Raw genomic sequence first — 27,072 nt, forward strand, 5'->3', positions numbered from 1 at the left:
AGATTTTCTTCTACAAAATTACCAAGATCCGTACATACATTGATAAGGAGCATGAGTCAAGACCACTGGCGTAGCCAGGGGGGGGGGGGGGGGATGGGGGCTGTCGCCCCCCCCCCCCCTAAGATTTGGACCGAGGAGTTGGGAGGCGGAAAAAAAAATGCGTGTATACAGTATGCATGCACATGAAGCGGGTCTCCTTTGCAACCTTTCATCAAATAAGATATATTTTTTTGAATATTTCACTCAAAGTGTGCACCAGATCGTTGAATTTCAATTCAAAATATGCAAAATCTCTCGTGCTTGGGAGGGGGATACCCCCTCCCAAACCCTCCCCCTCTTTGCTGCTTTCCCTAGCTAAGTACACTTTTTAGATTAAAAAAAATTCTGAATAATTCTGAGTGCACAAGACTTTTCACTAATATTCCGAAAACTGAAGGTTCCCTCATGTATAAGGGGAATTTACCCTTTTAATCGACCCTTTCCTCCCTCAGCCCCCCCATCATTTTTTTTTTTTTTGATTACCCAAATGTTGATTCCATCAAATATGCTTATTATGCGTATACGAGATATCTCAATTTCAGCCTTAAAAAGATACAAGCTCCATCGGAAGGGAAGAGTGGAGATAACACTCGCCAACGCCTTCTTCCTGTTCCCCCCCCCCCCCGCCATGCAAAGAAGTAGACTGTGGCTATACCAAGATCGCTTTATTTCAATTCTAAAAACGCAAAAGCTCCGCGAGCGGGAGGGGGAATCCCCCTTCCCCTAAGTTCTACCTCACTAGACTTTATACATACGCACAGATGGTGCACATTCGGAATAAGAGCTAAATTCCGTGATTTTAACACTTCGATGAAAAAGTGTTGCACCAAAAATTTGCACCAGATCGCTGAATTTCAGGTCTGAAAACGCAAAATCACCTTCGTGTGGGAGGGGATATGCCCCTATCTACACCCTCGTGTGCATGCTTTTTCTGTTTGATTGCTGAACAGACAGCGTTCATGATATTCAGTGTAAGAATTAATACAAGAAGACTAGTGTGTTTGAATTATACTGTTTTATAGGCAAATTGTTCAATAATAATCTACAATAAAATATACGGCAACCTTAAACAAGTGGGACTGTTTCAACTCGTTAAAACACGCAAAAACATGCATCAAATTGCACCATTTGCAACATCAAAATGCAAAAAGTTCTCACCGTAGGAGGAGGGACACCCCCTCCCACACCCTCCCCTACCCCCTCGCTCGCTCCGCTCGCTCGGGTTCAGTCGAGTTCGTGATATACAGTGAAAAGAATTAATACAAGAAGTGTATCTAAATTATACCATTTTATAGGCAAATTGTTCAATAATAATCTACACTAAAATATACTGCTACCTTAAACAAGTGGGACTGTTTCACGTCGATAAAACGCGCAAAAACATGCATCAAATTGCACCATTTGCAAAATCAAAATGCAAAAAGTTCTTACCGTGGGAGGGGGGACACCCCCCTCCCACACCCTCCCCTCCCCCCTCGTTGGCTCCGCTTGCTCGGGTTCAGTCGCGTTCATGATATTCAGTGAAAAGAATTAATACAAGAAGTGTATTGGAATGATACCATTTTATAGGCAAATTGTTCAATAATAATCTACACTAAAATATACTGCAATCTAAAACAAGTGGGACTGTTTCACGTCGTTAAAACACGCAAAAACATGCATCAAATTGCACCATTTGCAAAACCAAAATGTAAAAACTTCTCACCGTGGGAGGGGGGAAACCCCCCTCCCACACCCTCCCCTACCCCCTCGCTCGCTCCGCTCGCTCGGGTTCAGTCGCGTTCATGATATTCAGTGAAAAGAATTAATACAAGAAGTGTATTTGAATTATACCATGTTATAGGCAAATTGTTCAATAATAATCTACACTAAAATATACTGCAATCTTAAACAAGTGGGACTATTTCACGTCGTTAAAACACGCAAATACATGCATCAAATTGCACCATTTGCAAAATCAAAATGTAAAAAGTTCTCACCGTGGGAGGGGGGAAACCCCCCTCCCACACCCTCCCCTACCCCCTCGCTCGCTCCGATCGCTCGGGTTCAGTCGCGTTCATGATAGTCAGTGAAAAGAATTAATACAAGAAGTGTATTTGAATTATACCATGTTATAGGCAAATTGTTCAATAATAATCTACACTAAAATATACTGCAATCTTAAACAAGTGGGACTATTTCACGTCGTTAAAACACGCAAATACATGCATCAAATTGCACCATTTGCAAAATCAAAATGTAAAAAGTTCTCATCGTGGGAGGGGGTTTCCCTCTCACCCTCCACTACCCCCTCGCTCGCTCCGCTCGCTCCGCTCGCTCGGGTTCAGTCGCGTTCATGATATTCAGTGAAAAGAATTAATACAAGAAGTGTATTTGAATTATACCATTTTATATGCAAATTGTTCAATAATAATCTACACTAAAATATACTGCTACCTTAAACAAGAGGGACTGTTTCACGTCAATAAAACGCGCAAAAAGATGCATCAAATTGCACCATTTGCAACATCAAAATGCAAAAAGTTCTTATCGTGGGAGGGGGGACACCCCCTTTCCACACCCTCCCCTCCCCCTCGCTCGCTCCGCTCGCTCGGGTTCAGTCGCGTTCATGATATAAAATATACTGCAATCTTAAACAAATGGGACTGTTTCACGTCGTTAAAACATGCATCGAATTGCACCATTTGCAAAATCAAAATGTAAAAAGTTCTCACCGTGGGAGGGAGGAAACCCCCCTCCCACACCCTCCCCTACCCCCTCGCTCGCTCCGCTCGCTCGGGTTCAGTCGCGTTCATGATATTCAGTGAAAAGAATTAATACAAGTAGTGTATTGGAATTATACCATTTTATAGGCAAATTGTTCAATGATAATCTACTCTAAAATATACTGCAATCTTAAACAAGTGGGACTGTTTCACGTCGTTAAAACACGCAAATGCATGCATCAAATTGCACCATTTGCAAAATCAAAATGTAAAAAGTTCTCACCGTGGGAGGGGGGAAACCCCCCTCCCACACCCTCCCCTACCCCCTCGCTCCCTCCGCTTGCTCGGGTTCAGTCGCGTTCATGATATTCAGTGAAAAGAATATTTGAATTATACCATTTTATAGGCAAATTGTTCAATAATAATCTACAATAAAATATACGGCAACCTTAAACAAGTGGGACTGTTTCACGTCGATAAAACGCGCAAAAACATGCATCAAATTGCACCATTTGCAACATCAAAATGCAAAAACTTCTTATCGTGGGAGGGGGGACACCCCCCTCCCACACCCTCCCCTCCCCCCTCGCTCGCTCCGCTCGCTCGGGTTCAGTCGCGTTCATGATATTCAGTGAAAAGAATTAATACAAGAAGTGTATCTAAATTATACCCTTTTATAGGCAAATTGTTCAATAATAATCTACATCAAAATAAACTGCTACCATAAACAAGTGGGACTGTTTCACGTCGATAAAACGCGCAAAAACATGCATCAAATTGCACCATTTACAACATCCAAATGCAAAAAAGTTCTTACCGTGGGAGGGGGGAAACCCCCCTCCCACACCCTCCCCCCCCCCCCCCTCGCTCGCTCCGCTCGCTCGGGCTCGGTCGCTTCGCTCCCTCGCAGACTAACCGCCCCCCCTAAGACGAAATCCTGGCTACGCCGTTGGTCAAGACAGTGTGTACAATCCAGTCAATCACCAATAAGTCGTTCCTGCATTGACTGATATCTCTCCAGCATCTATACTGAGGTCAACAAAGTCACCATGATCTCACCATCATCATGTAAGGTATTGGTGACTTTGTGCTGTGCATTACAGACATTTTGAATGAGTCTCTATGCAGTGCTATTACTTTCCAGCACCAATACAACAGGCTCTAGTATCTGTTAAACCTGTCTTGAAAAAGGTACAACTCGACAAACAAGACTTTGCAGGCTAATGTCCCGTGGTAAATCTCAGCTTTCTCTCAAAGGTTGTTGAACGCATTGTACTGATCTATCCATCTGCAGGCCTATCTGAATGACAATAACCTTCAAGATGACTTCCAGTCTGCCTACAGAGAAAAACACAGCGTTGAGACTGCCCTGTTATAAGTGCAAAATGGCATTCTCACCGCTTTGGATATAGTGATAAAGTGACTGGGCTTATCTTGTTGGATCTGACTTTTAGAGCGTTCGACACTGTCGATCACGTTGTGCTCTTTGAACGACTCAAACATATTGGCATATGTGGACTGGCACTCCAGTGGTTGCAATCCTATACCTCTCAACTGTGTATAGATCACAGAGGGTGTGTATTCTTCATTGACTTCAAAGACGTGTTCATCTTGACTTCTCCTTTCCTCAAGGATTGGTTCTTGGTCCTCAACTTTTCAATATTTACACTCCTCCACTGCGCATCATTATCATGCAACACAATCTTCATTTCCATTATAATTGTATTTATACGACACTAATCTATACTTCTCCTGCCTGCCATTGCAAGCACAAGTAGATAGTTGGATTGCTCGTGTCGAAGCCTGCATCAGGTACATTAGAAATTTGATGAAAAAGAGGTACCTGGAACTCAATGATGGAAAAACTGAGTTTATCATGTTTGGAACAAAACAGCAGCTTGTGAAGTGCAAAACTCCCAGTCTGTAATATTGGAACAGCATCCATCCCCCATGTAAACAAGGTTCTTGATCTTTGAGTAATATTTGACCTCAATATGACAATGGACTTGCAAGTGTCAAACACGATAAGACTTGCATTTCACAGCCTCCGCAATCATCGTACCATAAGCAAGACTAGTATGTGACTCCTATAAGGCATGCCGAGCAGATGCAGGCCATGCATTCATCACATCCCTCATAGAGTGCTGAAACTCTCTATTGTAGAGTTAAGTGGGGTAAGTGGGACACTTAAGCATTTATGTAGAAACTTTAACAACAAATATTCAAGTACCAAAATGTCAGCATAAACAAGAAATAAATATGTGATATATGTTTATGGTAAATTTTATCCATATTAAAGGTCAAGATGACACTTTATTCATATCTACTCCATTACGTGTTACGTGCGTCTCACTTACCCCAACCGCATGATTTTAGTCCTTTCTTATTTTTATGTACACGCCCTATATGCGCACAATCTTGTCCAATTTACCACATTGGTGTTAGTCCGATAAGAAAGGTTAAAATACAGCAATGACTGGAATTGTACAATTTTCTCCCTTAGTTTGATAGTTGCTTAAATCCATAGTTCCATACAAGTAGTTTTGTTGAGAAAGGGACCACCATAAATATGAAAACACTCTTATAATACGGATTTTCATTTTTTTCAAATGTGTCTGTTCGCTCATTCTCTTGTATTCTTCCCGGTATAATTACGTATATATAATTTTCAATATGTTCAATCCAGGCTGTATCGTACTTTTATCGTTTCTCTTACATCATGGAATCCATTGCACGTGCTGTAGTTTCTTTTTTTTTTCTTTTTTCCACTCCAAATTATTTTTATTTCATGTCAGTTCGTTTGATTTGGTTTCTGAGGGTCCCATATCGTACAAGCTTTATAGCTTCTTTAATAGTGGGACCCTCCATTTCCATCCTCATGCTTATAGTTAACTTGTATAACAGGCGTTATGCATATGGGTGAGAATTTTGAACGATGTACAATTGCCAATTTTCGCACCTTATGACATTCTTTCCCTTAGAACACGCCAGGATGATCTAAGAAACCAGATTTTGTCATGCCATCTCAAAGATTGGTAAATTTCCTTTCAGGAAACATATGGTTTGGTTGACTTTTGCCTGATATTTTTCATTTGTTTTGAGTTTCTGTCCATCCTTTGTCAAATAGGAAGCGAAATTATATTTTCAGACGAACCTCCGAGAAAAAAAGAACGTCCGTGATGATTAAAACGTTTTCGAGTGGGACACCATCTTGCTTTGATGACGAAGGTGCATTTTACCTTTGGCTCTCTAGCCGAGGAGCTGCATGTTATTTTTGGAGCGGACTGAGGCTTGTCCGCAGTTTTTGGACCATGCAATTCACCGAAAACCAAGCAAATAATTAATATTTTCTCTGAAAATATTAATTATTTGCTTGGTTTTCTGAAAATTCACCTCCCGATCCCCCTCTGAGCAATACATATGCTGTAAGGATGTCAAATTTCTTATAATTCGCATTGACAATACCTTTTCAAATTTTTGAAAGAGTTAGGAAGGCTAGGTACTCTCTGCCGATTAGTTATCCGTCCTGGAACATGACCCTATCAGTAGAACGAACGTCCGTGACAATTCCAGCGAACGTCCGTGACGTATGCAATCCCTCCGATAGGGATAACTTGTCCCGAAAGTGTCCTGTATTCTTTAAAACTTTTAGCTCCAATAGCCAAAAATAAAATTTTACAAAGTAAACAATGAGTTTAGAGCAGTAGTTTCAGAATTTTTAAGGCGTTATGTGATCATGATGAACAAACAGTTGAAAATTTACTCACAATTTTACGCTTGTTTTCCCTCTAAATTATTATACAAAAACAGCTAAACACTGAAAACAAAGTTATAGGAAAATGGAATTTTGCGTAATCTATAATTTCTGTGCATTTAAATTTCTTTCTAATGACGATCTGGAGACAATTTGCACTGTTACAGGTTCTGAAAGTTTCGCTCACGGACGTTCTGTCCGAGAAAGGAAATTTCTGATAATTACAAATATATCACTGCACATAGAGTTAATGTCAGTTGAAAATATTACCAAATCACCGAGACGCTCATACCCAAAAGTGAATAATGTTCAGCACTCAATTTACTTGTAATAACAAAAGGAAAACGTTTTGGTCACGGATGTTCGTTGGTAGAATAAGTCAATGGATTACATAGTAGGAGAAAGAGGATCAGTGCCACTTTTTAGTGACAGGTGCTCCAAGTGTTTATCTTTTGAGTATGGTAGCTGCCGTCTCAAACAGAACACAGCAAGTTGTGGTCTCCACAAGGGACGTTCGCTGTAATTGTCATGATATTAAATGCCTTAATTCATTCTTATTTTTCTCTTCATGACGACTTTTCTGTCATTCCCTCCATAGCCTGGACATGCTGCGACCAAACAGAAAACAGAAACAAAACAAAACAAACCAAAATGAATCCGAAAAGTGCTTCGTAATCACATGCAGGAAAATGACGGACTCAAACAGAACACATCAAGTTGTGGTCTCCACAAGGGACGTTCGCTGTAATTGTCATGATATTAAATGCCTTAATTCGTTCTTATTTTTCTCTTCATGACGACTTTTCTGTCATTCCCTCCATAGCCTGGACATGCTGCGACCAAACAGAAAACAGAAACAAAACAAAACAAACCAAAACAAATCCGAAAAGTGCTTCGTAATCACATGCAGGATAATGACGGAAGAAGTCTGTAATGGGCATGTGTTGAATAAAAAATGGAAACGTTTCAAAAGGACGTGGAAGCAGTCGAATGAAAATGACTGAGAAACAGAGAAGGGATCGAGCTCCAACATACAGAGAAAAGAATTGCCAGTGCACTCCCGTTGTACAAAATTCCTCTGGAGAAGTTTTTGTTTGTTTGTTTATGTTTTTTATTCATCGAAATTCCGTCACAAGCGAACAAAAATTATACAGTATACAATTATTGTCTGATGAAAACAAACAAATCCTCCGCTTATCATCACATGGTGTTGTTTTATACTCATCAATGAAAAGCAATGTTCATTTGTAATTCTTTCCAAGATTTTTTTTTTTTTCATTTTGCATTTAAAGGGGAAGGCTAGTAACTGATCAGTGGGAATCAGTGGAAATGCTGGGAGATGATTGTTCCAATCCTTATGGGATTCATTCAAGAGTTCATTGTATATCTATTGTTGTGTGAAAATTATTTGCTTCAGAATGGTCTCATATTCAAGTAATGTGCAGTTTAATGCTTCCAGGTTAGCGTCCCTGGTCAGTGACGGAGCATTAATCTGCACATTACTTGAATATGAGACCGTTCTGAAGCAAATCATTTTCACACAACAATAGATATACAATGAACTCTTGAATGAATCCCATAAGGATTGGAACAATCATCTCCCAGCATTTCCACTGATTCCCACTGATCAGTTACTAGCCTTCCCCTTTAAGAGACAGAGAGATCGTCAATTTGTTTGTGCTTCTGTGCTTACTTTGAAAACACATCTTAAAAAAGTAATGACTAAGAATAGGTTTAAGGTTGCACTTTCATACGTTCGCTCTTCCTAAGATTCGTTACTCCGATGTCCAAGGTTTGTTATTCCGAAAATGAAAAAAAAAAGTTTGTAGTTAATAAGGGAGGTTTGTTATTAAAGATTTTCTTATTCCCAAAGTTTATTAGTCCGAAAAATAAATATTAAGGATCATTATTTTTAGGTCCGTTCTTCTAAAAGTGGAAAAGGCCTGATATTCGTTTAGGTGAAAACGGTTATTAGTAGGTTTTGAAATTTGGAGGATTTTAGTTGTTAACTTGTTTCTCCACATTTGGATAAGCGAACATGATTTTTCATGTTCTAATTAATAGACCTTCGATTAACCTTCTGAGATTCCTATAATTTACCGAATAAAAAAGCTTCATAATCATACGAACTCTATCAATTTTCGTATTGACAAACTGTATGAATAACGAGCCTCCGAAATGACGCGCTACAAAACCATATTGTATAATATCGAAGTCACAAACATCCATCCAAGTTATATGGACTTATTGCGTCTTGTTATGACGAAACTTCGCAGTATCGAACCTATTATCATTTCTGACTAATGTAATAATACAAGTTCTCCTCGGTAACAGTGTGTAACACAAGGAGCAAACATAGAGGGATTTCTTCCCAACGTATTCGTTTGCCCTCCCCAGCTAAACTTAGTATTTCTATAACGGAGCACATTTCTGTTGTCTTTCTATGTTAATTCTTTGTCATAATTTTAGCTGTGACCATGTTCGTTATTAGCAAATTTTGCATTGTAGACTTTAGATAACAAATTTAGGACCTGAATCTTTACTTCATGATAACGAAATTTTGATAAATATATTCGTTCTCAAGGATGGACTACGTCACTGAGATTACACGTACGTTTGTACGTTCATTTACGAGAGACGGACAAATCGTTTTCTTTGATTCCTCAGTATGAGAAGATAAACAAGCTTATGTAATTGAGAATTGGTAATATCTATTCAGGATTTTGCAGAGGAGTTTGTTCTCGACATGAAATTGCTGTTTGTTGTGAGTAGAATGCGTTTCCAACTCAAGAGAGCTGCATCTTGTTTGTTCCGAGCTACATGCGAACCTCCGTGATGAAAACTATGCTATGTTTGTTGGGTTATAGAGACTACCTAGATCAGATACATCTTAAAAAGGTATGTTATTATTTGGGAGTGAGGATTAAAGTATGGGATAGTGAAATAAGAGGTCAAAATATTGAGTTTCTGTAAAATGCGCGTAAAGTGGAGAAAGTGTTTAGCGGAAAACCAATATTTCAACAGAAACGACGAATTTTGTTAAATCATCAGTTGTCTACCATTACGTACAGGTTAAGAGTACAAGCTTAATAATCTGCAAGCACGTACACATGTCCCTCAAGATATTTCGTTAGGATTTTGAACTGAATCAGATCTTTGTAAACTTTGTTAAATGGTATTCAAGTGTATGTGCAGTACTATTCCTCACGGACGTTCGCTGCTCTGGACATGGTAAACTTCAGCGGTGAATAAAAACTTGTTCCTTTGGGAAAATCCTAGTATAATTGGGTTCATATCAAAGCTTGAGTTATACTCTTTCAGGTAAGATGAATGATTTGGAGGATTTCCTACTTTTTAAATTTTGCCTTGTTTTGGCTCAATTGTACATCGTTCAAAATTCTGACCCATATATTTAAAAGTATGTTTTTTTTTTCACCTGTTCCACATTCTTATATGTACTCTGTTAAATCATATTCTGCAATTATTACAAATATCCTGTGCATATACATAGTATATAATTTCTTTGTTTATTTGATGGAAGTGAAAATAAATTTGAATCACTTGAAGATATCATTTCTGTGAGTAATTTTGTCCAAAAAGTATCATTTTTTATTTAAAAGATGGAAAGGAAACCGAGTCTTGTCAGGATTTTTCGGACCTGTGAACTTGTCAATGTAACATTTTTAGGAAAAAAGATATAAGACTGAAACGAGTCTAAATGAAACAAAGCTGAGGCAGGCAGCTACATTTTCTCGATGATGACGTCGCTGTCAACACGCCGTCGATCAATATTTCATCTGGCTAGGAAATATCCTCGATTCAACTGATAGCTAAAAAAAAAGTTTATCTGTTGTACAATTGCTCAATCACGTCACTAGAATACGCTTTTTGAAACAAATATGACACTAAGCACCCCACGTCTTATTCACTATTATTCATAAAATAGCTACGACGCAAAATCTTTCAGTCAGGTTGAGGGATGTTCATGATTTTTTACAATTTTAGCTCTGATGATTCATTTCTTTTTCACTAAGGAGGCATCCATTTTGTTTTTACGCATTTGTTTGTTCGTGCAAAACTTTTACTCCGCTAATGCCTTCTCATAAACGATGTAACAACACATAATCCTTCAAGTGTCCCACTTGCCCCAGTGGCCCATTTGCCCTATTTTACCCTATGGCATCCCCCAGAATCCCGGACTCCGTGAAGGATTGTGACACTGACAATGACTTCAAGAGAAAAACTAAAAACTTTTGGTCTACCTTTCTTGGAGGAGGAACATGTTGCATGTGAAGGAACGTGAATGTAATATACCGTCAGATCTGTATTTGGTTATAAACATTGATTGTGAGCGCCTTAAGCACCCATGAGTGGACATGTTGCGCGTTATTAATGTCTGTATCATTAACATTACCATCTCTTCACTTTTTTTTTTGTAACAGATGCAATACAGCAAAGCCTGTTGTTTTGAAAAGTACCAGGTGTTACAAAAACATTTTCCACTTTCGATCCTTAATAATTCAAAAAATAGGTATTAGATAACATTGATATTGATATGAGCAATAGCTGAATCGTGTACAATGTTGTTGGAGGTAATTTTAAAATGGTAGCATACATCAGTTTCGTCAAATGCAAGATTTATTTTCAAGATAGGTTTCCTATTCTGTTTTCAACCTTCCTTAAACAATTGTTATTTTGCACAGGGGTCAATTGGGGTGTATGGGAGTGTGTGATTAACACCCTGACAGTGGTCTTGAACAACAGACAGGATTGGAATGCTCAATTACGTATTCATGGGAAATTCCACTGTCACAGCTAGTCTTTATTCATCCTGAAATGCTATGTAAGCACATGAAAACACGTGCTTATATTTTCATGTGTGCATGCATTTTACCTGTAACCTTGAATTCAGACTAGCATTGCCTAGGGCAATCCATCATGAATATTATTATTGATAAAGCATGTGCCTTGGAGCAGGAGTCCAAAAGCCCGGTCAGCAGAGCTCTGAAAAGGTGGTATTTTTGATATTCATGTCTATTGTTCAGGGTCATTGTAAGCAGACACTCACATACACATCATTGGTTATTGTGTAAAATTCAATTTCGTACAGAGGGTTCAAATTTGACAAATCTGGAATTCAACTTTAGAATTAGTTAATCATGAATTCAACGAAACTGATTTATGCTCACATATTCAACCATATACCACCTTCAACTAAACTGTACACTTTTCCGCTATCATTCATATCAATTACAGCGTTATCTGATATATAGTTTTTGAACTATAAAGGATCAAAAGTGGGAAATGCTTTTTGTAACACCTAGTATATGTTTATATTATGCGTTTCTTCTTCTTCTTCTTCTTCTTCTGATTAAGTCTGCCTCCTTCAATAGACTGAAGATTCTTGCAGACTGGTGCTATTTACATTATAATACAATTTATTTACAGATATTTACAAGCACATAGAAAATTTGACGAAAAAACTAGCCATTGTGATCAACCGTTAGACGGTTTCGAAATGATCCCACAGATGGCGCTGAAACAATTTCTGACGACACGGAATTCCAGTTCCTTACAGTTCTTGGGAAGAACGAATGGCGATGCGATTCAGTTCTCGAATATGGTACCTGATATGAGTGTGGTTGCGAGGCTCTCGTTAACTGAGTAGCCTGTTTGATGATATAGTCCTGTGCTGAAAGAGGAGTGAGATTATTGTGTATTTTGTACATCATAATTAGCCTGTCATTTTCTCTGCGCTGTTCCAGAGTGGTCCAATTAAGTTCTTGTAGCATTTTGGTGACACTCGAGGTGTTATGGTAGCGATTTAAAGTGAATCGCGCAGCTCTTCTCTGGACCATTTCCACTTGGTGGATTAGGTTCTTGGTAGATGGGTCCCAAACTGTGGAAGCATACTCAACAATTGGTCGAACCAACGTTTTGTAAGCTGTGGCTTTAACATCAGAAGATTAATAGATGTGTGTGTGCGTGCCCTGTCTCTCCAAGAATGTGATTGAATAAACCCGTTTATTGTCATTTTCTTGCTGAATACAATTTGAAATTTAGATATTAACCATCCGTCATTTGTACATGTAATTTCCTTTCTTCCTAGCTATGCCATCAAAACATACAATCGAGGAATGCATAGAAGTGACCCAATCCCATCAAAGCCGTTGTGTATACCAAACTCCCTCCGAAACACATTTCTTCAACGCAACGTGTATCGTGAGTGGATTCAGGCCTAACATTTCCATGCTGTGGACCGATGAGTCTGGAAAGAGAATTAATTCCGTCGTTTCACAACAGATAACACTACCTGACAACACATTCGAGAGATTCGAGACAATAACCGTTTCAGCCAAACATAGGACACAGCAAACCTTAACGTGCAGTGCTACCGGTGTCTCGCTGAATGGAACGTCGACTACAGAAATCACTCTTCTGCCTATACCAGGTTTCGTAAAGAAATGTTCTCCGTTTTATGTTTCTTCCTGACAAAAAGAAAAAGTTACAGTGCTTGAATAATATTTCAGTCTGGATTTGTTACGGGAATGTTTATCTTGACTGGGTATTTCTAAGTAAATTTATTGCTTGACCACGCACAAGGGTACGTTTTACCACTAAAACACGTTCACACAGAAACATCGTCGAATACTGCTAGCTGACGACAAAGAACGATCAAGCTTAGAGTCATTCAACGTGTTTTCTTAAAGCATTCTAATTTCATCAACGTGTGTATGGCAGTTTTTTTTTTTTCACGTAAAATTCCACTTTATTGCAACAAGCAACAAAAAAAAAATGCTACAAACATTTTCAGGATTTTAAGATATAGAGGTATTTACATAGTCATTGTGATTGTCTTCTAAATCTAGTAAATAATGAAAACGTGTTTCGACTTTCTCCACATCAAACTCTAGGAAAAAGTGGTAGTTGGGGCCTCGTCATTGGACTAATCATTGGTGTACTTGTCGTCATAGCCATCCTAGTACTCTTTGTCGGAAGGTTTCTTCAACGATATCATCCTGACTACCTGCCGCGAAAAGGTATCGACATTGTTCTCTCTGTTTTATACATAATTATTGTAATGAGGAGGGCAGCCAATGATTGACTTTTTTTTCCTTTATTGATCTACGCAAAGCCGTTGAAAATATTTTGTGCTATGGGATACGTGTAAACTAAACGTAATTATTAAATGCATATTGTGCTAATCAACCAGCTCTGCACAAGCATTTCCGAAAATATTTAACATTATTTCAAAAATGCGAGCTACGATACTTGTATAACGTTGCAATGATAGATATTTAACAAGATATTTCATTTTTTTTTAATCTTCTGTCAAACAAATGTGACCCGCTACAACAAAAGGATGGCATTATTTCCTTACTCTTTTACTTTAATTTCATATATAGCACAACTCATAAAAGTACTCGATTGCGGGGATGTCGATGATTTTATTAGCGCATGTCAAGTGGTTGAGGAAATCAGAGTTTCGAGAAAAACGCCTTCAAAGTTTTCCTTCCGACGCTATCATGATCAAGGGGAAACGAGACAATTTTCACGGCTTGGTGATGCTCCTAGCGACCTCCGCTATGTTCATTCAAGCTTAGCGCCATAGGTCTACGCACGACCGATCAGTAATCAGGATGCCAAGCACTGACCAATATGATCACTGCCTCGTTGCTAGGGGTGGATTCTAGCTGCGGCGCTAAACCTAAATCTTCGGACACGTATCTGTCACGGTAAAAGTCGAAAAATCATGGCCTTTCCTTTAATCATTTAGCTTTGAAATTTCGGTAGATGATAGACAAAATATTAGGGTGTGTTCGAGCGCTCCTCTACAGGGAACTGCACCGTACCGTACACGCGCAAGAGGAGCGCTCGAACGCTCCTAAAGTGTACCGTCCCGTACTGTACCGAGCCAAAAGTGGACCACTTCCCGATGTGCTCAAAAAGCGTACCAAAAAGGTACCAAAAGTTTGCTGTAAAGCAGTCAGACCGCAGCACGTATGCTAATGAGCCGATCCGGAAAGATCTATTCAGCGCTCTCGTTGACGATCTTTGCGTTCGAAAGTTTGTTTTTTTTTGATAGATACTTTATTTTCTGCAAATTAATAGTATATACATAAATTACATAATCATGAACAAGGGAAACATACGAAGTATATTTGAAACACAGTCGTTTGACTTGCATAAACAACGATATAAAAGGAAATTAATGATATGATATTACAGTATGCATGTCTATGCAGCAGGGATTACAATAACAATATTATATTTAAGAAGTGATAATGCAGAGGCCCGCCATTGTAAGCATTGCTTGAAAAGATGGCCGGCCCGAGGAAAAGGCAGGGACGTATTAAATTCGTAACAATACAAATTCTGCAGCGAAGATAGCAGGGGAAAATAAACTCTGATGTGTGGTTGTGGTGAATGTGCGTGCAAGTGCTTGAAAGTGCACAGGGGCAGAAAGGTGTCTCGTCGTGCGAGATTTTGCGAGACTTTGATAGGGCTATGTTTTTCACAGTGTAGCGACTTGTACGTACATTCGTCATGGCTACAAGTCACGGTAAATTGTTTTCCAGACTTTGATCTTTATTTTGATGCTAAATTTGCGTATAACATCGGATCTTATCATGACTATATGTGACCGTGCACCTCAAAACGAACATAAAGTCGCACACACTGATTTTGCGTGAGGACTGAAAATAAGTGAAATGGGTCAACCTAGCCGAACTTGACTTTTTCATACTTTCTGAAAGAGCGGGTCTTCTTTTAAATTATGCTAAAATTTGGTATCATAAAACGGGCGGGAAAGTGTGTCTTTTTAGCAGTTTATCTCGAACATTTTTGGTAGAATAGTGTGATTAGGTGTGTCTTTAGAATCCTTTTTTCATTTCTGAAAAACCTTGTCCACACTCTTCACTTTTAACTCTAATAACTTTTGAAAGGATAGTGCTACTGCTTTGAAAGTTGGTGTTAATTATGGACAGAATGTGTTAATGAGGCATGCTTAATTTCAGTTTAATCTGATAATCCCTTCATTGTTGTTACTCTGGTGGTTTACTTCCTGTTTTTTTGTCCCATTCATCGCACAGCCAGCACGGTTTGGTAAAGATTAAGCCCTTGAATAGACACTGTACTTCAGAGCCTCTTTTCTCAGTTCACATTTTTCCTGAGTTTGTGCTTTCTTTCTAATATTTAGATAGGTTAGGAGAGTCCATTTGATTTTGATTATGCATCATTCTAAAGCTTAAAGTCTGCTCTTTCAGAATATGGTCTTAACTAAGAATTCCTGTCTGGCGACTTTTTGTTTGTTTTGACGTGCAGGGTCACATTAAATCAGTAGAATTTCCGTAAATTTTACCTGCTTTTCACGGAGATTTTGTCGTCTAAAGTTCGTTTTTGGTTCGTTGACCGGATTAAGAAACTGTTGTTTCTGACTTTGCTTTTGCGTAGAGAGGAAACTTAGATGCTCATCATATATTGGAGTCAAGGAGACGCAAGCATGAATTATACTAGTTTTTCCGTTTTGAAATGTCTGTAAAATTCACTCCTAAGCCGGAAGTATGCTCCACACAAAGTGTACAGTGGTGCAAAAGAGCTCTCTCATTGGACAGTGCATGCATTCAGTGCTTGAACTACACGCGTGCCAAGAAACCGCAAGTGGCATGAAACCGTTATGTAGCAGCGTAATGACGTAATGCAAGCGCTGAATGCAAGCGCTGTCCAATGAGAGAGCTTACTCTTGAGATTGCACGGTTTCAAGCTGATCAGCACTGACATCGAGGTATATTTTACTGGTTCCTGACCGGATTAAGCAACAAATTGTCAAAATATTTACATGGATACAAAGATTAAGATATGGACTACCACATAAAGCATTTTCATTGAGACGCAAGGTAAATTTGGTATTTTTTTTACGTCTTGTGTACTGAACGAATTACTTTTTTCATCATTTCTCAAGCTCAATTTACGCTATTATATTTTTCATTTACAATAATTTGAGTAACATGTGACGATAGTTTACATATTTTCATTGAATTTCATACCAAATTTGTGAATATGAAGTGTATTTTTGTTGCCGAAAGTCAAAAGACAACATCCCCTTACGCAGCTCATTACGTATGCGAGCCTGGAGCGGGCTTGCATACGAGTTGAATAAATTCGAGCGAATTATCGTGTGCTGCGGTCTGACTGCAAGTATGAGTGACATTCTTGCTACAAAATACGTGACCTTTCCACTCGTGAGGTACGCTTTCTCAACAGAGCGCTCGAACGCTCCAAAATTGGCATGGTGTTAGGCACGGTACGCTTTTAATAGTTCAGTTCGCTTTGGTTAGCTTTAGCCTTCGACTACAAAATTATGCCAAAAACAGAAATCCGATTGTTTTGACCAATTTTAATGATGTGACTTCAAACCGTCTGTTGAGAATGAGAAGGGCGTTAAGTTGTCTTGAACACTATGGGTTTTGTGGCAACTTAACGCCCTTATTATTCTCAACCGACGATAACTCGGTTTTCTCAGCTCAGCCGTCAACGACTTTAGAATCCTTTTGTTGTAGAGGGTTACAGATATCTGATAGAGACAATAATTGATTAAAAATGATTTCAATGCTTGAAGACATTGATATCCTACCAATGTTAGTATACATGTTGTCAACATTATTGGCAATGATCATGAATGCTTTTGTCACTGTATGGCGTTTTTACAGGATGTAACTGGAATCCATGCTGGCGGAGGCCACAAGAGCCACAGCGATTTCACGAAGAAGAAGAATATATGCTGAGTATGAAAAAAAAAATACTTATTCTGTCATCCTTTAAAAAAAAAACCTATCAAACCATCATTAATTTGCAAACCATTTTCGTACGTTGATATGATTAATGCAACATGACTGCTCATTTGGTATTATTTCTTATTCCTGATCATGATACTTCAATGATACAACGTACGGATAAGTGTCATAAAGTTCAAGAAGAGACCCAGAAATAATTGTGTGGTTTTTTCGTTGTTATTGTTTATTTTTCTGAAGAGAATGCTGATGTATCCTCTCAAATTACAAATATTTTGCGTAACTAATGTTAATTAGATGTGAACATTTATGAAAAATGTCGGTTGGCATGAAAAGACTATACATTATTTAATTCGATGCAATGATTTTAACTTAAAAAAAGAATCTGCAAAAATTGACATGCACTTTATGGAATGATACACATGTAGCAAAGAATAACGTGTTCATGTCTGTAGTCATTAGAGGAGACATACTTTATACTAACATATCTATATATCTTGTGAGTAAAATAAAACAACAAATTCAATTGAATTCATTTAAAATTCATGTTCATATTTCTCAGTGAAGGAATAATACATTGAAACACAATATTTTGATAGGATGCTTTTGAATATAATAGAACATGGCGGTCAAAATAAATATGATGGAACGATGGAACATACTTAAAAGCAAGCTTGTTCAGCGTATATCCAACTTCTGAACAGATTATAAAAATTCAGGTGAAGAGCTCGGATGCAACCTTGGATCAAATTAAAGAAAACAAAACAAAAAATAAAAAAAAAGTATCCGGGGGATAAATCAGATTCTTCTCAAATACAGATATAGAAAACAGGCAAACAGCCACATTCTGCAGACGAATGACTAGTTGTTTTAGCGTCGCTGACAATAAAGGCAGGGTGCAATATGCTACGATTTGAACAATACTGAAAAAAAAATCGACATATGGGTCTTCAGAAGAGACATGGGAAGTCTTGATAAAACGGGGTTCCCACTATCTTACGATCTATAACGAGCGCCACGATTGGGCATTCGTAACTGATCGTGGAAGTTTCGTTGAACTCGTCTGAAATTTCACGTTTGGATACAAGGTTATGCGAGACAATACGTGTTGGTTCGCTTGGATGCAATATGGTCGCGATTGGTCTATTTCAAGCAATACGATCTGTCGCGATCTGGTCTCCCGTTCAAATATTATCCGATAGGATTGTCCCGATTGAGTCCATGATTAATTCCGATCTATCGCGATCATTAAGATCGGGATTCCCGATTTGGTGCGTGCAGATACGTTCTGATACGTTCCAATACGAATACCGTGAACCAGGCTGTTGAGATAAGATATGATATCGTTCATGATCGGGATCAAAAGCGACCCCCATTTAAGGTGCGATTGGATCCGAATGGATAATAGATTTCATTGTTTCCTTAACGTCTGCAGAGCGTTTACACCTACTATCCACAACCATTCATGACGTCAAGGGTTGACAGGTTAAGGATGATGACAACGTGACCTTCGTAGTATTGCGAATGATAATTGTTTGCTTGTTTAAAAGATACTTTATTTTCTGCAAATCGACATATATAAGTTACATAATGATGAACATATAGGAAATATACAAAGTAAATTCAACACAGAGTCGTTTGACTTGCGTAAACAAAGATACGTAAGTTACATAATCATGAACATGTAGAAAATATACAAAGTAAATTTAACACAGAGTCGTTTGACTTGCATAAACAACGATATGAAAGAAAATTAATGATATAATATACACTATGCATGTCTATGCAGCAGTGATTACAATAACAATTGTAGTTAAGAAGCGATTATACAGAGGGCCGCCATTATAAGCATTGCTTGAAGAGATGGCCGGCCCGAGGAAAAGATAGGGACGTACTACATTCGTAACAATACAAAGTCTGCTGCGAAGATAGCAGGGGAAAATAAACTATGATGTCTGATGGAAGTGAATGCGCGTGCAGGTGCTTAAAAATGCACAGGGGCAAATAAGCTGGATCAGAGAGAAAGCATCACCTAGGCCAGCCACAACCTCAGATTGTCAATCCTCTGATTTAACCTTAAGAAATAGATTATTGAATCGACATGCTCACCTTGCCCCCCCCCCCCCCAAAAAAAAAAGAGCCCAAAACGAATACACGAGATGAGATCATTGCCCCCTCTTCCCCAGAAAAAAATAAGGACAAATGAAGAGTTTATTTGCAAAAACCGATAAGTCCATATTTGCCAAATGGAGATATTTGAGATTAAAGGTCAAGAAAAATAAAGAGAATAATAAGAACATTTTTGCTTCTTTTGACCATAACTTCAAAAATATACCTTTATATGTAGTGACCAATATATCATTTAAAAGGTATTATTTTGTACTTTATGACAGAGATCGTACTTCAAAATCTTCAAAAATGGACTTATCGGTTTTTGCAAACAAACCCTTCAAATGTTTTCACCTTCCTTTGAAACACATAAAGAAATTATGATGAAATTAACTTAAGCTAAAAAAGGATGATATCTTTTTGAATGCTGAAATTATCATGTGTTAAATACGCTAAATGTAAGAAAGTTGGCCGAACTGATAGTATTGCTTGCGTTTGATTAAATATTAGCATTATAGTATGTATCATATGCATTTTTATTTCAAAATGTCGTTATCTCATGGGGTATTGAAAGTTTGGCTGGTTTGGCATGAATTATTGTTTTATTTAACAGTGGTTAACAAAACTTATGTACACTCACAACAGAAAGGTAACTCCTCTAAAAGAATGTCACTTTTAGACAAAAAAAAAAGGTTTGAGCAAAATTATTTCGCAGGGGTATTGCTACACTTATTGACTAACTTCTATGTAAAAAGGTGATCTTTATAGTTATGCATGAGTGACCTTATCCACGACAATGGACCCTTTTCAAAAGTCACAAAAGTTATTTTGTGGGATATGTGAAACATTCTGCTGCTGATGGATGTTTCAGTGGTGTTGTTTTTTTATATTTCATTATGCCACCTCTCCCTTATTTAACCTCGCGGAATGCAAAATGTATACGATTTCGGAGTATATTATAGTAAGGGCAAATGTTAAAAAAAAAAAAAATCAGCAGAAGGAAAGTGAAAAACTCGATCCCGTTTAACACGATTAAGAAGCACGACAAGATAAGATTTCCTGTGTTTAGATACAATCCAAGACAATCTGATGCGATGATCACAATCAAAAATTAATTGTGTTAATCGTAGAAAATTCTTGAACCGTACAAAAATTTTCTACGATTAACGCTATTGCCACGACTGACCTCAAAACGTGATACAATTTGATACGATCTAATAACATCACCACTACTGCTTCACGATTAAGACCATGATTTCAATCGTGGTGCCAATCGTGATAATGGGAACCCCGATTCAGGGAGAACGTACATGTACTAACAATTCAAGAATGATTTGCAAGCCAGTAGTCCTGAAGTGACAACCCCAAAGCCAGCTGTTGACACGTTCCGAATTCTTTAAACTAGGAAGACGAATATTGTTGTGAAATCATCTAAGAGTGCAAACAGTGAGATTCAACTGATTTGAATGACAACAACCAAGTATAACATCAAAGCGCTCATAAAAAAGATAGAAAGGGATTTCAATGAACTTACGCGATGTAATTATTTAATTGATTATGTCTTCCTTTGTATTGATTTAAAGGTTGACAGCGATTTAAAAAAAAAAAAATGCGAGTTCTACGGGGAGACCGTTCCAGTATTTCGGCCCTGTACAGTATAATATGATACGTGATTGGGTTTTTTGGTTGGTGGTAAGCGTCACATTGGTGGATGGGATAATTATGGACGGACTAATTTATTTTAAACATATGCAGAAAAAAAAAAAACGCCAGGAAGTTTATGTTGGGACAATATTTACAGCAAAATCACTTAATTGTACACTCTTAAAACATCCGGGTCAGAGCTGACTTGGAAAGGGTCCGTTAGGCTCACAGCCCGTTCCGGGTCAGAAATGACCAGGAATGGGATCAGATATGAACCCATTCAGAGTCATGAATTGGGTCAGGGTGACCCCATTCCGGATCTTCATGACCAAGTTCCAAGTCATTTTTGACCCGGAATGGAGTGTGACCCCAACTGACTAGGAGAGTGTACATAATCAAACACTCTGTCAATTTTCAAATTTTGTTCTAATGGCAAAATTCGTCTATAGCGTTTTTTTCTTGAAGCAGGAAAAGCAAATGAAGTAAAAATTAGGACATGTTACTCCATGCCTGAATTCCATAGTCGAGGTAAAGGGAAATCATAGCTGAATATATTATTTGCAATATATTAACCTGTGTAAATATTAGAAAGAATGCACACACTCTGCAAAATTGTAAACTGAGAAGAAAAAAAAAAGGCTCTGAAATACAGGTTCTATCACAAGCGCTTAACTTTACCAAACCGCGGTAGCTGTGCGATGAGTAGGGCAAAAAAAAAAAAAAAAAAAAAAGCCAAGATTTAAACCATCGGAGCAACAACGACAAATGGATTATCAGATTAGGCTGAAATCAAGAATGCTCTCTATTATATACTGATCATGATTACTGCTAACTTTCAAAGCAGTAGCATTATTACTTTTAAAGTTATTAGAGTTGAAAGTTAAGAGCGTGCAGAGGACTTTCAAAAAATGAAAAGGGGCCTCAAAGACACACCTGATCTCATTACTTTACAACAAAAAGGCTGTATAGAAACTGCTGAAAACACAATTTCGAATTCATTTCAGACATTCCAGACTTAGGAATAATGTAGAAGAAAAATAGCTCTTTTAGAAAATATGACAAAACCTAAGATTGATTTGGTTGACCCGTTGCATCTTTTCTTTTCTAGTCCTCGCGTAAAATCAAGGGAGGTGACTTTTTGTTTGTTTTGTGATACACGGTCATATATATATATATATATATATATATATATATATATGTGACCCTGCACCTCAAAACAAACAAAAAGTCGCCAGACATGAATTTCTAGTTAAGACCATATTCTGAAAGAGCAGACTGTAAGCTTTAAAATGATGTATAACTCAAATCAAATAGACTCTCCTAACCTATCTAAATATTGGAAAGAAAGCACAAACTCAGAAAAAGTGTGAACCGAGAGAAGAGGTTCTGAAGTACAGTGTCTATTCAAGCGCTTAATCTTTACCAAACCGTGCTGGCTGTGCGATGAATGGGACAAAAAACAGGAAATAAACCACCAGAGTAACAACAATGAAGGGATTATCAGATTAAGCTGAAATTAAGCATGCCTCATTAACACATTCTTTCCATAATTAACGCCAACTTTCAAAGCAGTAGCACTCTCCTTTCAAAAGTTATTAGAGTTGAAAGTGAAGAGTGTGGACAAGGTTTTTCAGAAATGAAAAAGTGATTCTAAAGACACACCTAATCACACTATTCTACCAAAAATGTTCGAGATAAACTGCTAAAAAACACACTTTCCTCCCCGTTTTATGATACCAAATTTTAGCATAATGTAAAAGAAGACCCGCTCTTTCAGAAAATACGAAAAAGTCAAGTTCGGCTAAGTTGACCCATTTCACTTATTTTCTGTCCTCACGCAAAATCAGTGTGTGCGACTTTATGTTCGTTTTGAGGTGCACGGTCACATATATATATATATATCTTGAGTTGATTGATAACAAATCTCAATGAGCAAGGATCATGACAGAATAGCTTCATCATAAGAATGCATAATTGCATGCATCTCAAGAAAGCAGAACAGGACATAGAATACATAAATTCTACACAGGTGCCCTTGTTAAGCAGGCGATGTTGTAATGGTATTGTATTGCTACATTTGTGAAATGTTTGAGCCTCCTAAGCAAGCATTCTTATGATGAGCGCTCACTCATTCATTCTTATTGCGAAGCTGCTGTTTTTGTCCTTGTTCAGTGTAATTGTGTGTTGGGGGTTTTCAGAGTATTGTTCTTACATCTGCTCAAATAACACAATTAACTCCACAATTATAAGCATGGAGCTGCCGATTTTGTACTACATGCTGTAAAATAAAAAAAAAAAAAAATCGCCTAGACCACTCCCTTAAATAAGCAGTGAGCAATACTGCCGATTCATGTAAACATCCACTTCATCGAGAGATGACTCCTAACTTTTTCAAAATTCCCCCTTTGTACGTGTATTTCAAAGCGGATGCTGAATACCGAGGAGAAACTGAAACCCTATATGCGTTCATGTTCCATGAGAGCAAATCAATAACCACAGGTATTATTGTAAATCATGTGTTCAAAAAAAGTAACCATTAATATGACCCGAAGTACACGCACACTCGTGTAATGTTTCCTTTATCTGCATAGTAATCTGACCCTATTTTGATCCACACAATCTTTCTAATTCCCTTCCTTCCCCAACTCTCTTTTTCTTACTGCCTCTGTCTCTCTAATTTTCTGTCGAAGAGTACACACACACACACACACACACACACACGTAAACACAGGTAATATATATATATATATATATCTATACCGGGTGTCCCAAAAAAAGCGGAACGGTGGATTTTCAGTATTTTGCGTTCTAAAAGTGATGTATTTTTTGACATCATTAGAAAGAGCATTTTCCGCAGAAGACAATGATACCAAAATCATTAAATTTGGTTCGGTACTTTTTATTCTACGCCAATTTCTGAAAATGCAGTCATTTTCACATTTCGCCGGATTTTTGGGACTTAAGAGATAATAATTTGAGTGCAACACGCGATCCATACGGTGAATATTGTGTAAGCTCGGTGATCCATGTCAACAAAAGATACAGCTCTCACATTGGGCACTGGCCAGGAAAAAGCAGTGTGTGTGTGTGTTTGTGTGTGTGTGTCTGTGTGTGCGCGCCCCCAATATGAAAGCGTTATCTTTTGTTGACATGGATCAACAAGCTTATACAATTCGCCGTATGGAACGAGTGTCGCATCCAAATTATTATCTCTTAAGTCCCCCCCCCCCAAAAAAAAAAAAAAATGAAAATGACTGCATTTACAGAAATTGGCGTAGAATAAAAAGTACTGAACCAAATTTTATGATTTTGGTATCATGGTCTTCTGCGGAAGATGCTTTTTCTAATGATGTCAAAAATGTATCACTTTTAGAACGCAAGGTACTGAAAATCCACCGTTCCGCTTTTTCGGGGACACCCGGTATAATTATATACATATATATTAGTGTGCGTGTGTGTGTGTGTGTGTGTGTGTGTGTGTGTGAATAAATACAATAATGTGTTGAACGTTCCCTTCTTTTTCTGATTTAATTCTCTGTTCTTCCAAGGACCATCACATGGCTCATCGTCTCTTACAAAGGAACAGCTACAGGAATGTAAAGAAGAGCTTAAGGCGTATTACCGTGTGTCACGACGGACGGTCACGTTGAATCCGCTCAACTTTATGGAATGTGTTGACTTGGATGATATCTATACCAATTTGACAATAGTCGACCGAAGCAACATGTGTAAGACACCAATAACCTACGACGATCTTTTGATCGACATTGAACATGGAAATCTTTCAAAACGAGTTCTGATCGAGGGTGAGGGAGGTGTCGGCAAATCAACGCTTTGCGCTAAAATTGCTTGGGACTGGTGCCAGGGTAGAATTCTCCAGGAAGTGGATATGGTTCTCCTAATTCTTCTTCGAGACGTCACCGACGGCAACAGTATTGGGAGTACTATGAAGGGATATCTCTTTGATTCAAATAGAGCAACAACAGAAGCGATTGACAACTTTATCTTAACAAATCCAAGTAAAGTTCTCTTTTTGTTTGATGGGTTCGACGAGTTTAAAGGGAAATTAGGTGAAGGCAACAGCAATGAGGTTATTCGCATTCTAGAATTACAGCGACACAAGTCATGCAAGGTTATTGTAACCACTCGACCGTGGAGAACAAATGAAATCAGGATGGACAAATATCTTGGCGAAGCTTACACTTTTATAAAAGTTGAAGGATTTAACGAGGAGAACTTATCAGCTTATATCAGGAGGTACTTTCGAATGAGAGAGCAAGACACTCTTGCAGAAGACTTGATTAGTTTCATTGGAGAAAATGATGTTATTAAGTTTAGTATGGCCCCGTTTCCAATTTACTGTGCAATGCTTTGCCTAATGTGGAACGAATACAGTGAAGAGAGACGAAAAGAAATGAAGGAACTGCAAACTTTCTCCAAAGTCTTTCGAGAAATGGTCTTTTTTCTGAAAGAACATTACGCCTCGAAATTTTGTCAAAATCTACAAAATCAAAAGGCTGTTAAGTATCTAATGAAGGCCAATGGAGCAATTCACCATATAAGTGAGATTGCACTAAACGGTTTATTAGAAAGGATTCTTTCATTTCCTGAAGAGCAATTCAGAGAGTGTCGAGACGCCATGGAAACATGCTGCAGAGTCGGAGTCCTGACAATAGAAAGAGATGTCATCACAGGGGAGCGACGGCACGATGTGAACATCACATCCTTTGTTAAGTCAACGGTTTCATTTCCCCACAAATTATTCCAGGAATATATTGCTGGGCTATACATTGAAAATGTATTCAACGATGATCGCACCGTGTACTACAAGCTGAAAAAGAAACTTATTCCTCGATTTGAGGAGTTCCGTTCCCTACTCTACTTCTCTTCATCCTTCGGAAATGAACTTGGTGTTGATATTATCAATGACTTGACAAGTACTAATGACCAGTATTTCTGCGTTGACGTTGCGTTTGAATGTCAAACTGAGATGGCCGCCAGAGTAGTGGGAGAACGATGGAAAGAATATATAATATTGCCAAAAACGCCACAACATACAACGTCAGGAATATTCTTCCTGATGCATTGGAACCAGGTGGTGAGTGACACAGCTTGAAGATCAATATAATATACAGGTCTTATCCAAAACAAAAATTACACTTTTGAAAAAAAAAATCTTAATTACATTTTAATATATTTGGAATATTTTTTCACATTTATGGATGCCTAATAGTCTCATCTATCAAGTGCAATTAACAAAACAAATTTTTGTTCACGCTTGGCTGAACACGGACGCTCTTCGTCCAGAGTGTGAAAAATGGCTTGCGCCAAAATGAAAGATGGAAAATTCAGCCAGCAATTCAAATCAGTGCTCCTATTCAAACAAATTGCTCTTGTACTTACATCTTTGATTATGTTATGATAGTCTGAGATTTTTTTTTTTTGTCAGCTTTATCGTAATTTTAGTGATTTCATTTCTAAATCAATTGGTGAGAATTAGAGTGTGTAATTACTTCTAGCTCCTTAAAGCACAGTTTTCACAACACACGGACGCATCAATACCATATGCCAGTTATTCATTAATGCGGTAGTACCAAATTAATCAACATTCAAATCATTCATCCCATTAATCAATCAATTGATCGACCTATCAATCAATCAACCAATCAACCCATCATACATCAACCGATATAATAGGTAGTCAGTCATTGAGTTGATCAATCAATAAGTGAATCAACCCAATAATCAATCACTTTTCAGTCATTGAAATAATCAATTGACTGATTGAACGAAAAAACTAACAAATAAATCAGTTTTTCAAACATTGGTCAGCCTTTAAGCCATTGGGGAGGAGGTGATATTCCCTATGTCGATTTGCCACTTTTTTTTTTATAAAACATGCATACAATTGTGACTGACTGACTGATTGATTGATTGGATTGATTGAATTGATTGTATTGATTGAATGATCTGAGGATGCAATAATTTTGTACTTTTCTTCTTGATTGAGTGACTGGCATGTGGGCTCGAT

General features: G+C 37.9%; 1 protein-coding gene across 1 annotated transcript; it reads left to right on the top strand.

Annotated features, from left to right (window-relative positions):
* The first annotated feature begins 12,747 nt into the window (after window positions 1–12,747).
* On the top strand, window positions 12,748–26,157 carry LOC140246531 (NACHT, LRR and PYD domains-containing protein 3-like). The gene is made up of 4 exons (XM_072325876.1): window positions 12,748–12,949; window positions 13,413–13,538; window positions 17,208–17,282; window positions 24,590–26,157. Exons 1-4 carry the CDS (start codon window positions 12,748–12,750, stop codon window positions 26,155–26,157), a joined length of 1,971 nt encoding a protein of 656 aa, XP_072181977.1.
* The last annotated feature ends 915 nt before the right edge of the window (window positions 26,158–27,072 follow it).

Source organism: Diadema setosum, chromosome 3 (assembly GCF_964275005.1).
Source record: "Diadema setosum chromosome 3, eeDiaSeto1, whole genome shotgun sequence".
NCBI classification, from domain to species: domain Eukaryota; kingdom Metazoa; phylum Echinodermata; class Echinoidea; order Diadematoida; family Diadematidae; genus Diadema; species Diadema setosum.